This window comes from Rattus rattus, chromosome 5, assembly GCF_011064425.1.
Source record: "Rattus rattus isolate New Zealand chromosome 5, Rrattus_CSIRO_v1, whole genome shotgun sequence".
Taxonomy (NCBI): domain Eukaryota; kingdom Metazoa; phylum Chordata; class Mammalia; order Rodentia; family Muridae; genus Rattus; species Rattus rattus.
Genome location: NC_046158.1, coordinates 153,906,547 through 153,923,426, shown reverse-complemented (window position 1 = coordinate 153,923,426; position 16,880 = coordinate 153,906,547). Strand labels below are relative to the sequence as shown.

General features: G+C 47.9%; 1 protein-coding gene across 2 annotated transcripts; it reads right to left on the bottom strand.

The window, feature by feature from the left end:
- Positions 1–165: 165 nt before the first annotated feature.
- On the bottom strand, positions 166–16,598 carry Tomm34 (translocase of outer mitochondrial membrane 34). 2 transcript variants are annotated; one of them, XM_032904864.1, is made up of 7 exons: positions 16,356–16,598; positions 12,300–12,399; positions 10,858–11,010; positions 7,263–7,432; positions 4,855–5,002; positions 1,297–1,423; positions 166–1,108 (listed from the first exon to the last, which is right to left on the bottom strand). In XM_032904864.1, the coding sequence occupies exons 1-7, from the start codon at positions 16,480–16,482 to the stop codon at positions 1,004–1,006; spliced, it is 930 nt and encodes a 309-aa protein (XP_032760755.1). In that variant the 5' UTR covers positions 16,483–16,598; the 3' UTR covers positions 166–1,003. The 2 variants fall into 2 exon arrangements, with proteins under 2 accessions (XP_032760755.1, XP_032760754.1); XM_032904863.1 differs by lacking the exon at positions 16,356–16,598 and adding an exon at positions 15,918–16,316.
- Between the last annotated feature and the right edge of the window lie 282 nt (positions 16,599–16,880).

Sequence of the window (16,880 nt, the reverse complement as noted above, 5' to 3'; positions counted from 1 at the left end):
AAAGTATCTAAAAACTTAACATTTCTTTCACAGGGCTGAAACTCAGAAAGTATGCGTAAGATCTACGTGCCTTTGCTTTCTGTCTTATATGTCACAGTCAACTGTTACCACGACTAAGTGTCAGGTGCAAGTCTGAGAAGGCATAAATAAATACCAAGAGCAGGCTGTACAGAAGAAAACCTTTTAATGCAACCGCAACACACACTTCAATAAAATCAGTTCAATTAACTTCAACATATTAACAAAACAAAACAAAACAAAGAAGCCTGAGGGGCTGCTGTTGGGGGAAAGGGTTAAGTTCCTGCTCAGACTGGAGGGACACTAATCTCAAGGAGGCCTCGCTCCCCATCCCAGGAGGAATATGGGCTCTTTGAACATCGTAGGTAGCTCATACAGAAGGCAACAGCACAGAGCCTCCAAGGGTTAGGCTCTGCCTTCCCACAAAGGGCCTGGACTAAAGGCACTGGGGCTCAACACAGGACACTGTGCCAAGGACAGGGTGCAGATAGCAGCTGTACCCTTGGGGAGATGGCAGCCTTGGAGAACCAGCTCAACAGGCTGCGTGGGTGTAGGAAGCAAGCACTTTAGCCTGTCAACAAACACTACTCTCCCAGCTCAGGTGAACTGCAGAGGCATGGTGTCTGGGAAGCCACAGGGCACTCAGTCTGAGGCACATCTGGGTCTGGGACGATTGCCAAGTACTTTATTAACAAGGGCCAGGCAGAAGCAAGCGGATGAGGCCAGGGCTGTGGCTTCACACTTTTTAAAACTCTAATGGGGACCTTTCTGGAAAAAAAGAGAAAGAGTCCTGTGCTTGTCTGTAATGGACTTAATCTGAACAAGCAAAACTTCTCAGTGGAAGGCTGCTACCTCTCCAAGGAGTCAAGGTGGGGTTGATTTTGCACTCCCTTGGCGGCATGCTGGGTATCAGGGGCAGATGCAGGGGAGGTCCTAGCTTCTCTGGGAAGGTCAAGTTCAGGGTTCCTGTTGCTCTCTCATGGTTTTAGTTCATGTTCTGGTTAACCTCCTGCCGTAGCTTGTGTGCAGGGCCATTCCTGGGTTCAATCTGTAGGAGGCTGCTGATATCCGCAAGGCTGGATTTATAGTCCTGTGAGAGAAACAGAGTTGGAGAGGGAACCTAGAGAACCAGGGCGTGTGAGGACAGCTGCTGACGTAGAACAGAGCTTTCCCAGGGCCTGGGAGAAGAACACAGAAGTGCTGCTTCATGCGCTAAACCGGGAGCCAGCACCCACATAAACCTCTGGCTGTGCCTGGCGTCTGGGTGGGAGTCTTTACCTTGAGTGCCTTGTAGGCTTGAGCGCGTCTGTAAAAGGCCTTTACATTCTTCCCATCCAGCTTGAGGGCTTCTGTGCAGTCCTTCTCTGCCTCCTTGTACTGCTTCAGGACCAGATGACATAGCGCTCTGATGCAGAAAGACCATTGCAGAAGCTCAGTGACTTGTGGATCCCCCCCCCAAGCAAGCTGGAGGCAGCTGGGGACTGACCTGGTCTGCTAAACACCCGCTCTGCGCTGTTGCTCTCTACCTCAATGGTCTCAGTTCCAGCCCTGCTCTTGACACTTTGTGAGCATGTGACTACCACATGTGCTGATGCCCGTGGAGGACAGAAGGTGTTGGAGCCTCTGAGCCATCACGTCAGTACTGAGAACTGGAACCGGTCCCCTGGAGCAGCCAGTCCTCTGATGAGCTATTCTTCAGTTCCCTACCCTTTTCTGCAGATGCAAAGGCTATGAGAAGCTTTCCACAGTTGGCTCTGGAGTCAAGGGACTTGCCCAAGGGGGTAGTGCCAGTGAGGGGCAGTGAGTCTGCACAAACCTAGAGCCTGACCAGCCCCACACTGACACTCACCATCCTGTATCAGGTTCTTTAAGCAAACAAGTTTCCCAAAACCTTCCCCTCAACAGATGGAAAAAGTCAAATGCATGAGTATTAAATACTAGTTAGCACTAAGCATGCTGACATCTCAGGGGTGGAGTGTAAAGACATAAGCAATCACTTGGGAACACATCAACAGTAAGATGGAGGCCTATGTTAAGCATGGATAGGGTCCCCAGCATCATGTAACTACTGGAGAATTTGATGGTGGGTAGATGGGTGTTCTTGATACTCTAAAATTCCTTATAATAAAATGTGGGAAATACCCCGTGTTTTAACATCATTTAAGTCTGCAGACTAGAGGACGCCTTTCCGCTCCGCCCACTCATCGTCCCTCACTGCTGAGTGGATGAGAGTACTGGCTAGTTGGACGCGGCATCGTGTGCTTTAGCAACTCCCGCCCTGCATGCATTTTCACGGTTTGCAGCGTGTGCAGTCCAGACCGCTGCAGGGACGGCCAAGCGATCCTGACAGCTCAGATTCCAACTCTAGTGCCAGGCACTCTGAAGAACTTACCGAGAGTCTCTTCCCCTAGAATTTTATCAATCCTGGGTCTCAAGTTTTAATTTCTGTTAGGATGGAAGACAATGGTAGCCAATGTACTTTAGTTTCCCCTCTGGTCCTTAGTTTATACAAACGTGAGAAGCTGGATATCTTTCACAAGGCATTTTAACATTACAGAACCAAAGTTATCCAACTTATCCTTAATAACTTCTGTAGGGTTTCCTTCCACACTGTGTGGCAATCAGCTCAAATGTTCTCTAATTGTTTGGTTTTACATTTGAGGTTGAACTCTTCTAGGAGTTTATTTTAGAAGGAAGAGAGGAAGAATTGGTACTTAACTTTTGCCCCACCAACCCAATGTTATTTATTGAGCGACATCTTTTCTCCCACTTTATTATAAATTAAATGCTGTGCAGTCTTAATTTTTTTTCTGACAAACTCTGGAATCATCATGACTTAAAAACAAACACAGACACACATCTCACTCAGGCTGGGCGTGCAGGTCAGCAGTGGAGGGCCTGCCTAGCATGCATGAGGCCCTCGGTGCGATGCCCAGCACTGCACTCTCCCCACAGACCCCATCCCACCCAAGAGACCGCAGTTTAAATGAGCAGGAGGGAGAGTAACTGTGGCCCAGATGTCTGCTCACAGAGCAGTGCTCAAACAAACATTCTTCCAAGGTAAGAAAATAGGTACTTTCTTAGAAATATAGGCTAATGGGTATCCAGCAGCACTAAGGTCAAGGAGCTTAGGGACAGGAAAGGACTGATGTTCCAAACATGGAGAGGCCACAGGCTTCCTTTACAAGTTAGCCTAACAAAAGGAGGTACCCTGGTCCAATCAGCTCGGAAAACCACAGGCCCAAGTTCTATCTAAAATTTAAAACTAAAAGTTGTCTTTTTATCTCTCTCTCTCTCTTTTTTAAAGATTTACTTAATGTATGTGAGTACACTGTCACTGTCTTCAGACACACCAGAGAGGGCATCAGATCCCATTACAGATGGTTGTGAGCCACCATGTGGTTTCTGGGAATTGAACTCAGGACCTCTGGAAGAGCAGTCAGTGCTCTCTTAACTGCTAAGCCACCTCTCCAGCCCTTCTTTTTAACTCTTAAGAAACAAAATCAAACCTAAGTGAGCAGAATTCACTTGTATCACCTCCTGTGAACACGGTTCCCATAGCTCATTGAAGAAGTTGCCTTGGACCCTGCCTGAGGATTTTTCAGAATGTGGACCAAATCACCTCATTACATCTGATGCATGCTCTACTTTTAAGTTCCCTTCAATTAAAACCCCGCTGTCTAGGTGTGAGATGTGTTCTGTGGGTGCACAGGCCAAGGTAAGTACAGCAGCTCTGTGTATCAGGTACTCCTTCCCACCTTTATTAAATGTGGGCTCAGGTTGTTGCCAGACTTGAGTGGTAAGTCATCTCACTGGTCTGAAACACATTTTATCTTAAAAGTTTTTATTAAGGAACAATGAACTTCTATCAGATCACAAGTTTTTGAAAAGATGTATTGTTTATGTGTGCTCCCGTGTGTTTAAGCGCACTACGTGTGTACAGGCAGTGTCTGGAGAGACCAGAAGGGGGCACTGAGTCTTCAGGAATGGAAGCTACAGGGGTGAACTGCTTAATATGGTGCTGGGTCCACACATGAGTGGCAAATGCTCTTTACTTCTCAGCTCTCTCCAGCTCCCAGATTAAAGGTGATCCAACTAGACTACTAAGTATGTGGGTACTTGGTATGTGGGTACCAAGTGGTGGATTAGACAGACACACAGTCTCTTGTGGACTGGCTCAAGCGTCTGACAATAAACTACCCAATTACACAGGAGCAGATTCTGGTTCTGTTAGCACCATTTTAATGGCTGGTCAGAGCTCAGAAAGCACCTTGCCTTTCTCAACTTTAAGAACCAGTAATATTCGCTCTCTATCACCTACACTTCTGAGCATCAGTGTAGAGCAGAGGGTTCTGCACAACACGGATGGTGCCCTGCTCCTGTGCCTTTATTCTCAGGGCTTCCCAACAGCAGAGCTGGCTACAAGCCCACAGGTCTGTACTCAGTCAGACAGCCAGACCTGTACCTAACCTTAACTCCACTCACTGGCCACAACTGTCAGAAATAGGTGAGTTAAAGCAGCCACAGGATGGACTGCAAGCTTAAATGTCTAGGATAGAATTCTAGACAACGATGACTACCGCCATTAGCAACTCTTTCAGTCTCTACCCCTTTAAAACTTGTTGCAGTCCTGGGGTAGGTGGGAATGCACACGACTATCTGAAAAGGACCCAAGCCCCTCCATAATCAGGAGTCTGTGTAGGCAAGGAGGTACACTGAGCTACACCCCAACCCCCAGGGCCCATGGTAGGCAAGTGTTCTCCCACTGAGCTACATCCCAGCCTTCAGAGTCAAATGTTCTGACGTCCCCGAGGCCAGCAGCTGCGCAGAAGATACCTGTTGCTGTATGTGGCAGATTCCAGGCTACTAAACAAGAGGCTTTCACTGTACTTCTCAATAGCTTTCTTATGGTTGCCTTTCTTTACAAGCTCATTGCCTTCTTCCTTCAGAACTCTGGCTCTCTCCACATCCCCAGCAGAAGGCACTAGACACAAATTCAGAAGAGGAAAAAACCGTGGGTCAGGTGCTCGCACGAGATCAGTGAGATCTCCTCAGCATCATCCCTTCCAAGTCAGGGACTGCCCGGGCGGCTGCGGAGCTCTCCTGACTACTGAGTCCCTAATTAATGGCTTCTAGTCAGTTAGAGTTTTTAATTAGAAGAGGATGGAGGCTTATAAACACACTTACACATGCTTCTTACATATGTGATTAAAAGCAAGCCAGCTTTCCTCATGGTACTGCCACTGGTAGCTGGAATGACCTGCTTAATTTCCATACCTTGGTTTTCTTCCCAGTGCACAGGGCTAAGTTAGTGTCAGACCTGAGGAAATACACAGATGGAGAGCAGCCTACAAACTTCCTGAGGAGAGGCTTAGTACAGGAAGCCTTGGCTTCTGGGCTTCAGAGGGCTTGTTCTGTTTTGTGCTCAGCCTGTGCGTTTCTCCTTTTACCTGCCACATGCAGTGTTTCTCTAGCCCTTAAGGGGAGAGGAACAGAGAGCAAGGGCCAAGCTGCCAACCAACAGTGTTTTCAGGTCCTTTACTGTGTGGCTCCAATTGTCTGTCTTGGTCCCACAGCACCACTTTCTAATCTTAAAAACTATCCTGGTGAAACACTCAATGTTTACAACCAGGGTAAGGTTGCAGGAACAAAGTCATCCCGTTTAGGAAACTCCCTAGCACACCCACTGCTGGAAGAAACGAGAATTTCTCATTCCCTTAAGACAGCTCACCCTAATCTAATCTAATCCAATCTAATCTATGGATACAACATCTAAAAGCCACTTGCCATGGAGCCTCATTTAAAGACATAAGTCCCTGATACAGTCTTTCACGGCCTGGTTGCTTTCCTCTCAATGCTCTACCTTCTGGGATTTGTCTGTGTGAACATATATGGACCTGTAGTTGATACACTCACTTCCAAGACTCCAGGAGAGAATTGTCCCCTGTCCTGTTTGTGGTGACCTGGGTAATTTCTAGTTTTGCTTTGCTATTATACAACGCTTTGCAGTTAACAGTCCTACGCACAGGAGCGTGAGTCCTGGGGCAGCCCCGAGGTGATGCATGCACTCAGCTCCACGTGGCTCTGCAGCGTCCCTCTCTGTAGTCCCATCTACCATGCAGCTCCCTCTCCAGCTCCTTCCTACTGTCTCTGCCTCCACGTTCCCTCCCTTTAAGGGCCAGGCAAGGCGTTACTGTTGTCACCCACCCTGTGTTTAAACTTCCCAAACATCAACAATTCCACAGCACTTGCTTTTCCTCCATATTTTCTAAATCACTGTCTCCATGATCCAGTTGCTCATTAGACCAGGAAGTCCCTCAGGGTCCAGTTCTGTCCTCTGTGCTCCACTGGTTAGCGCAGAGCTGTTAACACATGGCTCAGTCACTTCGAAGAACAGAAGAAGCCAGGCACCTTGAGCCATCTGATTTATTAGCATGCTGCAATTCCCTTCTAAGGAAGAAGGACGACCAGGCTCACATTCGGCTACGTAGGTATTTCCCTGCCAAAATAAGTGATGAGTGTCCCCTTTCACTATCTAAGTCTCACTCAGATAGATGAAAGCTCTACCCATGGCCCCTTCTGCACTTCCCTGTCCTGACTGATGCTTGCTCCCCAGGTCAGTTCTCCTGGAACATCAGTGAGTTTCCCAGCACACGCTCTCCTGCTGTGCTTGCCTGGCTCTGCTTTGCTCTTACTCACCCTTCTCCAGTCACCCAGGACATTTGGTCTCTATCCAAGTATGTCTTTCTAGTTATAGGGATGGGTGGATGGTTCCAGGGAGAGGGGGGCTGACAGTTACAAAATGTCATTTCATGGTCATAGGAGTCTGTGACCAATTACAACACGACACTGGGAAAATACAAGCTAAGATATGGGGCTGGGGGAGACACCTTAATTTAACTAATGAGTGGAGGGGTGGATGGGGTTTCTGGCACAACACATGTAATTGTGAGCCAATACATTTCCTTTATATTTTGCCATATTGGAAGTTTCTGGTTTTGCACTCAAAAGCACTGTAAGCAACAAGAGCTAGACTTGTACCTGTGTGCCAGGCTGGGAGGTTTATACCCCGTGAGAACGGGTGCCTTGCACTGATGACATCACTGCACAGTCAGTCAGGGAGACAACGTCTAAGACGCTGAGACCTTTTAATGGTTTTCACTTGTTTATCCCCATTAGGAGACAAATGAGGAATGAGGTCAGTTTCTGGAAGTCTGCTCTAAACTTAGACCAGGCAGGCTCACCTCTGTTCTTCGTAGCTGTGGTTTCTTTGGATTTGCTTTTAGCTGTCTCTTTGTGGTTCTCCGACGGCAAGGAACTCCATCTCTTCTGGGCTGAAACAGGCACCACAGGGATAGGGGGCAGTTTGAGGCGCCACTCAGGTCCAAGGGAGTCCATGAGAGCTCTGGTTATTCTGGAAGGCAAGGATGACGTACAGGTGTGTGGCCAGGTCACGCTGCTCCTCTTTCACTCCCAAGGAGTGGAGATTCCTTTACAAGGTCAGAACATCCCCCGGGCCCCTACCACTTGTATTTCCCACAAGCTCTAACAGAGGCACGGGAGTCTGCTGTCTACCAACTCTTTCTCAGGCCCAACGCCATGGGGAAATCTCCCTTAGCGTGGCTGCTACATGTGAATTTTAAGGTGCCCTGTTACTGGTTAAAGATGAACTTTGCACCTTCAAGAAGAATTCCCACTTTCAAAAATACATTTTCTCAATAAAACCAGGTCAAAGCATGCAAACGCTTGTCATTTGCTCACTGTTCATTTTAAGTCAATCTTAGCCCATTCAGTAATCTTAAAACCTTAGCAGGTCCCACTTGTGGGCTAACGTGGCCTGTGAACTCTGGTAGTCTCCTTCCTCTGCATTTTTATTTTGTGTCACATCTACTCCTGACCTTGGGGTGGCTGTGTGGCTCAATGACGGTGTTTGCCTAGCATGTGCAATGCGCTAGGTTTGATTCCCTGCACTGCTGACCCTATGTAACACTCCCTTCCTCTGCTACTCCATGTCTTCAGTTTTCCACTCCTCCCAGTAGATCCTGCTAGCTCCTCCTTATTCACTTCTCAGCCTAAAACAGTGCTGAGCTCCTGTGTCCATGCTGTCAATGGAGTTCCAGCACCTAGTTCTTCATGTGGTGTGGACCAGCAAGCATGCACTACGCGAGTGAATGAAGCGTCTACAGCCACGTTCCCATGTTACAACAATAAAAACCACACAGACTGCAACTACAACACGTTCACAGCCTTTGGAGAGGTTTGCCTGCCTGGCCCAGCTATTCCAATCCAATTCCCTAACATTTTTCCAAAGCGTTTTTCCTTATTACCCACCCCCAAAATGCTACCTGCCTGCGTGTTTGATGATGGATCCTAATTACTGGGTCTGGGAGAGAGCTTGGCGTCTAAGAACACCTGCTATTCTTGCAGAGGACTTGGCTGTGGTTCCTCTCACATGCACATGTGTACATGGTGCCTCTCAAACATCTGTAATTCGAATTCCAGGGCATCCCACATGCTCCTTTGACCTGAGGGCACCAGGAATGCGCATAGCACACATGCACACAGGCAGGCAGAATACTCATAATAAAAGCAAAAACAAACCCAAAACAAACCCCTCAACCATCAACTTGCTGATATCCAGAACTACGAAAACAAACAAACAAACAAACAAACAAGCAGTAGTCTGGGTAAGCCTGTGAGGGATTATCTTGCTAGGTTAACTGAGGTGGGAAGACCCCTTCATTCCGAGCTTGGGTACTGGTCTGCATACAATGTAGAAGGCAGCTGAGCAACGGTATTGACTCCTCCTGCTTCCTGAGTGCGCATGCCATGTAGGCAGCTGCTTCATCGTGTCCTTTAGGCTGTGCTGTCAGCCTCACCTCTCTCCTGTCACAGAGCCAGACTCAGGGACCTTGCCTGGGCAGCCTCTTTCCTTCCCACCTTATCATTTCTCCCAAGTGACTTCAGACTGAAATTCCTTCACCTCTGCTCACTTATTAAACGCTCTTGGACACCCCTTACTACTCACTGCAGCTACATACACTCCTGTGTCCCTTCCTAAGGACATAACTGCATTTTGAACTGCCATCTGCTTCTGACCTCACTGAACTGCTTTTCTCAGCTTCATTTTGTGACTTCACTATGAAAGCACTTTATGGCCCCTTCTTCCCAGCCAGGTGAGTGCCTTTCTCCAGCTGCTCTCATGTAACACTGAACACTGCTGCCACACTGAGCCTGTCTGACACTGACTGCTACTCCCTCAGAGGCTAAGAGCCGTGCAAGGGCAAGCGCTCCACTCACTCAGCAGCCCAGGTTCTTGTATAAAGGCTGGCACACAACTGGTAGCCCTTAGTGAATGACAACAAACCTCCCAGAGAAAATGGACGTTAGAAGTAAAGCAAGAAAGCAAACATAGACCGCGTTATGCTGCTAGCTTGGTGAGGCTTCGTAGCTGCCCACATGAAGGGGAATCATGATCAACTACACAAACAAGGGTACCTATGAGAAAAGCCAGTCAAGAGACCAGAAAGATGTTTTCACACTTGAGTGCCTATAAATGTATGAGGAGGTCACTTTAGGGCTACATTTACAGGTGGCTATGAGCTGCCCAATGTAGATGCTGGGAATCCTGAACTGAGGTCCCTGGCAAAAGTGGTAAGTGTTCATAACTGCTGAGTTAGCTCTTCAGCTCTAATAACATACTGCATAATCTGCTAAAGACAGCGAATCTCCTTATATACTTTGCTGAACATATTCATGAGTTTTTCAGTGGTTAAGAGCACTGACTGCTCTTCCAGAGGTCCTGAGTTCAATCCCAGCAATCACATGGTGGTCCACAACCATCTGTAACGGGATCTGATGTCCTCTTCTAGTGTGTCTGAAGACAGCTACAGTGTACCCACATACATAAAATAAAAGCTTCTAAAACAAATTTTCCAAGTTGGTCCATGATCTGTGTTCCCCCTGACTGTAAAGGGCAAGGAAGCTTCTTCTGCTGTGATATCAAGGACTGCAGTTGAGGAGGGACACAAAAGGCTTCTGTGACAATCCCTGCCCAACTCCCCAAAAAGAACTCTTAAAAAGTGTGATAAGGCTGCTGAAGTGTAGCTCTTTGGCAGGGATGTGGGAGGGGAAGAACAGTTCTCTCAGGGACAGGCCACTGAGAGTCTGACCACACTCCAGTGAGTACATACGTAACACAAATTGGATTTTCTTTTTTCTATTTTTAAATTCTTTTGGGGGGGGTGGTAGTCACAGGAGTAGAGGACATACACGGAGGGACTGGGAAGTGAGTGTGGTCAGGGTGCATGTTGTAAAAACTTGAGAGAAACAATAAAAATGTTACGTTGGAAAAAGAAAAGTTTTCTACGTCTCTGTGGCCAGCCTTGTCTACAGAGTGAATTCCAGGATAGCTAGAGATACATAGCGAGGCCCTGTCTACGAAGAGACAAACCAGCAAATCTTTCCTAAGTCAATGGAGATAAAGAGATGCTTGCCATGTAGGCATCAGGGCCTTAGTCTGAGTATCAAATACTTGGATACAAAGCTGAGCACGATTACACCTGACAGTGGTGTATAATAACCCTGGAGAGGCAGACAGGAAGCTCTTTGGAGGTTGCTGACCACTTAGTTTAGCCAAAATGATGTGCTTTGTGTTCAATGAGAGACTGTCAAAAACTGAGGTTGTGTGTGAGAAAGGAAGATGGCCAACATCAACCCATGTACACAGGCTCACACACACATGGTCAAAGGGACATTTGGCACATAGCCAGAGCCATGGGCCAACGGCAGTCAACAGAACTGGTTCCCTGGGGAAATTCCTCAGCACACTAGGTTTACCTGTTGATGCCTTCCAGGGCTGATGCCACACTGTTATCGATCTGCAGCACAGTCTTATAGTCGACATAGGCCAGGGAGTACTTCTCCAGGGCTTCATATGCAGATGCTCTTCGCAGCAAGGGCTTGATGCTGAAGGGGACCAAGGCCAGAGCTCTAGAACAGGAGGTTAAAAAATGTCATCTGTCTGTAGGCCAACAGGCTTCCCTAATGTTAGTACAGTGATTCAGGCAATCATCTGGAGATGCCAGCATGTCTGAATTACTCTCTGGTAGAAAGACTCCATCTCTAGAATAGGTAGGGACTTCTCAACTTAAGACTAAGTTGGGAAAGGAGAGAAGGCAGAGAAGCACTAAGGAAAGGTGACCCTCTGCCCCTGCCCAAAGGAAGAACAGGGACCTCACAGTTTTCATGTGTCCATGTTTCCACACTGGTCCAGCAGAAGTAAGAAACAAGCCTAGGGTAGAGTCTGCATTCTATCCACACTACCACTAGTTACGGGACCCCAGGCAGACATTTTATAATCCCAGTCTCTGTCACCTCAGTTCTGCCCCGGGAAGAAGGGTAAACTTACCACCAGAGTGAATACTCTGTGAAAGAGAAAAGAAAGTGGCATAGGCTCCATGAGCATGCCTCTCTCCCTATTCCTCCCATGCATGTAAGACAGCATCAGATTGAGGATTAGCCAAAAGAACCCAGTTAGCAGATGTATGCTAGTTTAGCATGATGAACAAAGGCTAGAGCCAGGAAGAATGAGACAGGAAAAACCATTCAACTGATTACTGACAAATTGTCATTTTCTTCCTTTCTCTTTGCCCTGTACCCTCTTTTTCTGAGGCTGGGTCTCACTATGTAGCCCTGGCTGGTCTGGAACTCACTACACAGAACAGGTTAGCCTTGATCTGACAAGGATCTGCCTGCCTCTGCCTACTGAACCCTGGGATTAAAGGTGTGCCTCACCATCTCTTTGCTTATGTAGACAACCTGTTAACATGTATTATCCCCTTTTTTTTTTCCTTTATTTTTTTTTTTTTTTTTTTTTTGGTTCTTTTTTTTCGAGCTGGGGACCGAACCCAGGGCCTTAAGCTTCCTAGGCAAGCGCTCTACCACTGAGCTAAATCCCCAACCCCTCTTTCCTTTATTCTTACTTCTCACACCATCATCCCAAGAAAACACCCGGGCAAGTCAGTTACTCTGACTGTGTCTCACCTCATGTGCCAAGAGTCACAGAGGTGTTACAGTCTACTTCTAACTTCCCATCAGACATCATTCTCAGAGCCCAAATTCCAAAGACAAGGACCCAGTAGAGCCTGTCAGTCTAAGAGGCCTGATGATACCAACACTTTCTACTATCTGAAAAAAGAAAGGTGGGATTCTCCTAAGGAGAAGTCTGGCTTACTCTTCGATAACCCTCAGATATTCCAGAGGCTCCCTGGGCCACTTACGAAGTGCAATCTTTGATGCAGTCTGTGCAGTTCCCATCCTTCAAGTAGCACGCTGCACGGTTGGAGTACAGAACACTCTCTTCTTCTGGGTCTGCAGAACCTGCCCAGGTGGAGGCAGGAATAGCAAGAGCATGAGTTGGGAAACAGATGTCAGAGGGCACAGGGACGCACCTCATACTTGGAGCTTTCTAGCCTTCTGGAAGAGGCAGCGGTCTTGTAGCCTAACCAAGAGAATACATCATGTGGGATAACACATTTACCATTCTTATCACGACAGTGGGGAAGTCCAGATGTGTGCCATTCACAGGCAACCAAGCATCCATCCTCACTCACTCATTTTAGCACTGAACTTGGTACCAGATAAGAAGATAAACGTAAGGCAGCTGGCTTCCACGGGAGAGAAAACCATGTTCTAATTACTCAGATGTAGGGCTAACTTACTACAGAAAGCATGGCGACTCAAAGGGGGGGGGGAAGAAAAAGGAAAAGAACAATAATAAATACCTGAACCAGGGGGTAACACAGAATCAGAGGGTAATGCAAGCGAGAGAGCAGTTAGTTAAGTCAGAAAAGCCTTTAGGAGAGAAGTAGAACCAAGCCGGGTCTGCCAGGACTATGGACACCTCAATCAAGGAAAGAGTTATTCATTAGTCATTTCTCTAAAGTCAATGTTCTTACCCGTCTCACGGTGACTAACAATTTTCATTTCTTAAAATTTACTCTGTGTGTGTGTGTGTGTGTGTGTGTGTGTGTGTGTGTGTGTGTGTGTGCGCGCGCGCGCGCACGCACAAGCTTACACATAAAGGGATGCATACGGAGGTAAGAAGACAGCTTGAGGGAGTCAGTTCTCTCCTTCCACCATGAGGGGCCTAGGAACTCAGCAAGTGCCTTTATCTGCAGAGTACACCCTTATTTTCACTTTTTTGAGAATTTCATTAACTGTATTCTAATTGTATTAATTCCTCCTCCTCCACCAATTCTCCTAGATTCACTTCCACCTCTGCTCTCTCTAATTTTGTACTTTCTTTTAACCCCCGATTTTCATTTTAAAGATATTTTCAACTATATTTTTCTCACTATCATGGGTCACAAAACAGTAAAAAACACAGAACATAAAAAAAAAAAAAGGGCGGACCAAGTAACTCCTAGGTATACTAAAACATTTGACGTAAGACATTACAATGTATGACATCCAGTATCCACCATTTTATCAAAATCAGTTGTTCCAACCCCCTTCTTTGAGTGAGGTCTCACTACCTTTTCCAGGTTGGCCTTGAAATAGCAATTTTCCCGCCTCAGTCTCCCAAAGTACTGAAGCGACAGGATTCACGCCATCCTTGTTTCCTTTTCCCCCTCCTCCTTTTTTATTTTAAAAACAAAAACAAAAAACAAAAAACTGCTGGTAGGGTGGCCTGTCTTAACCTCAGCAGTCCCGAGGCAGGGGCAGATGGGTTTCTACCTTACTACGTGGAGAAGGCTAGCCTTGACCTTCCGACAACCTTCCTGCTCCACCCTCCTGAGTGTCGGGATGACAATGGGCACCTGCACACCCTTACTCATTCATTCCTTTACTAGGGAGCAAGGTTTCCACTAGGTAGCCCCGTGGGACCTGGAAGCCACTCCACATGAATGAAGCTGGCCTCCATTTTGCTTCTGAAATGGCTACAGCTCCACCCATCCTCATCTTTACCCCTGTGCTCCTTTTCTCTGGAGGCCAGCACAATCCTCAAGCTGCTGTGTAAATTCTCAAGCCCTGCCCATTTCAGCACACTTCACTAACACGGAAGGTTTGGTACCACTAAGTTGTTTCCCAAGGAACAACACACGGCCTACCCTCCTGCACTTGCTTCAGGAAGTAAGATACCATAGCGACACTTGATAGCTTTCACTCAACACTAATGATGAATAATAAACGTAACACATTTATAAGCCATTCATTCTGCTCTTGGGCCAGAAACTACAGAGGTAAATGGAACAATCCTTGCCATAAGGCACAAGTATGGAAAGGTCATCATTCCAGTTGACCGTCCTACACAATCCACTCAACTCTTCTGAGTACTTGGGTGCATTTACATTTGAAGGTTTCGAGTCTCAGACTTCTACATGGCTTCCCTGTGCTCCTCCTAAGACCAAGAAAACAGATCTGAGAAGTCAAGAGAATTACCTACACAATCACACAGAAAATCAGTAGTAGGGACAGAAAGAAAATCTGGTAAATTTAAACAACAGGGCAACCATTCCAGTGGTCTCGGAACACACCCACACTGAAGCGCAGCTTTTCTGGGCTTTTACTCAGGGAGGGGGGCTGAGAAGGTAACAGCCACCAGTGTTCTCACCAAACTTCAAGTAGTGGGGCTGACATAGGGAGAAGAGCCCTAAGATTTCCAGAGAGAACAACGGGGTGTGTACCCATGCATACATGGCTTCAACCCATAAAAACTCTAAAAAGGAGGATTTATGAATTACTCTAGTGAATGATTAAAAATTGGACTCGGGATGGAGGGATGGCTGAGGGGTTAAAGGATCTATTGATCTTGCAGAAGACCAGAATTTAGTTCCCAGTAGCCATATGAGGCAGCGCATAACACCTGTAACTCCAGCCACAGGGGGATGCCACTTCACACACACTACCCCCACCCCATGATTACAAATGAAAATGGATTCAGAAATCCGACAAATGTACATTCAAATTCTGGATCTAACATCTTCATTGTGTAATCCTAGAAAGGCAATTATTAGTTCTTTGGGACTCCTCATCTACAGGTGTCTAGTTGACTCGTCATAGTGAGGATAAACAAAGATAACATCAAGCACCCAGATAAACACACAACAAATGCTGGTCAGGAAAATGAGAATGAGGACTTACAGAAAACGATACTCAAGGCTGTCCTCAAGTCAGAACTTCGGGACAAAGGCTAGGAGCATTGATAATATGCTGTCCCTTTGTTTAAAACTCTTCCGACTAGGGGGATAAGATCCCGACTCTTTGGAGGGTTTAAAGCACCAACAACACAATAAGGTTTTGTCTACTTCATGTCTTAAATATTCTCATTAATAGCTTATGCTGCTTAGTCTATCTGATGCACTTGGGATGCATTAGACACCGAGCTTCTCATCAACATCTCAAATATCTCTTGAGAAGTCGTCCATGACTTCCTTTCTAAAGGATCCAACTCTATCGCATTACTTTGTCTTAATAGTTCTAATCTCAGAGGCCTCGTTTACTTATTCACAAACATAAGACAACTGCCCTCAGGAAGTTCTATCCTTGAAAGGACCCCATCTCGCCACAGTCAGTCACTATACAAAAAGTGCTCATCAAGTGAATTGTAAAATGAATACATGAGGGGAGGACCATGCGCTCGCTATACCTCAAGGGTCAGGTAATTTAGTATACAAGCCAAAAAAAAAACAGGCAGAAAGAGCCAAGTGAAGTTTCTTGAAGGATGCTAAAGTGGGGAAGATGCGGGAGCGTGGTGTGGTGAGAGTGGCTGGCTGGTGAGGCAGATGGCCGGGGAAAAGAAAGACCCAGAGGGCTGGATCAACACGAGGTCCAGGGCGCCGAGCCGGTGCAGGACTCCTGCAGGCCCTGAGGGGAAAGGAGGGGATGATTCCTACCTCGCGCCTGCAGCAGTCGCAGCGCGCGCTCGTACAGCGCCGAAGCCTCGGCGTACTGGCCGTTGCGGAAACTCTGGTTGCCGGCAGCGCGGAGCTCTTCCACAGAGTCTGAGAGTGTGGGGGCCATCCCGGGAGGCCGGCAAACAGGGACCACCTGCGTTCCCCGCTGAGCAGTGCGCAACAGCTTCCGGGTGGAAGCAGCGGATGCGTGCCCTTAAGGCCCGCAGCCGACTGGCCTCACGGAGGTGGTGATAGACGGGGTCGCGCCTACGCGGCCAGGGATGGAAGGAAGCGCGGGATCAAGCCCTGGGAGGGCTTGGTGCGGCGGTTGGATGCGGGGAAGAAAAGAACCAGGAAGGCTGGGCCAACCTGAGGCCCGGTGCGGGGATGCGGGTAGAGGACGCAGGCCCGGGGGGGAAACGTGGGGCGGGTTCCTACCTCGCGCCTGCAGCAGCCGCAGTGCGCGCTCGTACAGCGCGGAGGCCTCGCCGTACTGGCCATTGCGGAAGTTCTGGTTGCCGGCAGCGCGGAGCTGTTCCACAGAGTCCGAGACTTTGGGGGCCATGCCGGGCGGGCTGGTAGACAGGGACTAACGCGTTTCCAAGCTCTGTGGTGCGCAACAGCTTCCACCCGGAAGCTACGGCTGCGTGCCTTTAAGGCCCACTGCAGCCGGCTTTGAGGGGGCGGGGCCAAATGGGCGGGACTATGTGGCCAGGGGCGGGCGGAAGCCTGGGTTCAAGCCCTTAGGTAGGTCCCGCTGCTTGTCGTTGCCCAGGGGCGGGGCTAAGAGGGTCGGGGGCGGGGACTTTGAGAAACAAGGCCCTTAGCATGTGCTCAGTCTGGAACCGGTAGTCAACAAGCTTAAAGAGGGTGGCGCTCTGGTGCTGAGGCAACAGTGGCTGAATCACGGTGGGAGGTGGATAATCTTTCCTCGTGGAGCTCACAGTTCGTTGGGCCTGAGGA

Excerpts from the sequence above, each read along its gene's own strand:
- Tomm34 (XM_032904864.1), bottom strand. The coding sequence starts at position 16,482 with ATGGCCCCCAAAGTCTCGGACTCTGTGGAACAGCTCCGCGCTGCCGGC. Across the intron at positions 7,433-10,857 it reads GCCCTGGAAGGCATCAACAG|AATAACCAGAGCTCTCATGG; the intron begins GTAAACCTAGTG and ends CTTGCCTTCCAG. Across the intron at positions 1,424-4,854 it reads TCTGCCACATACAGCAACAG|AGCGCTATGTCATCTGGTCC; the intron begins GTATCTTCTGCG and ends TTTCTGCATCAG.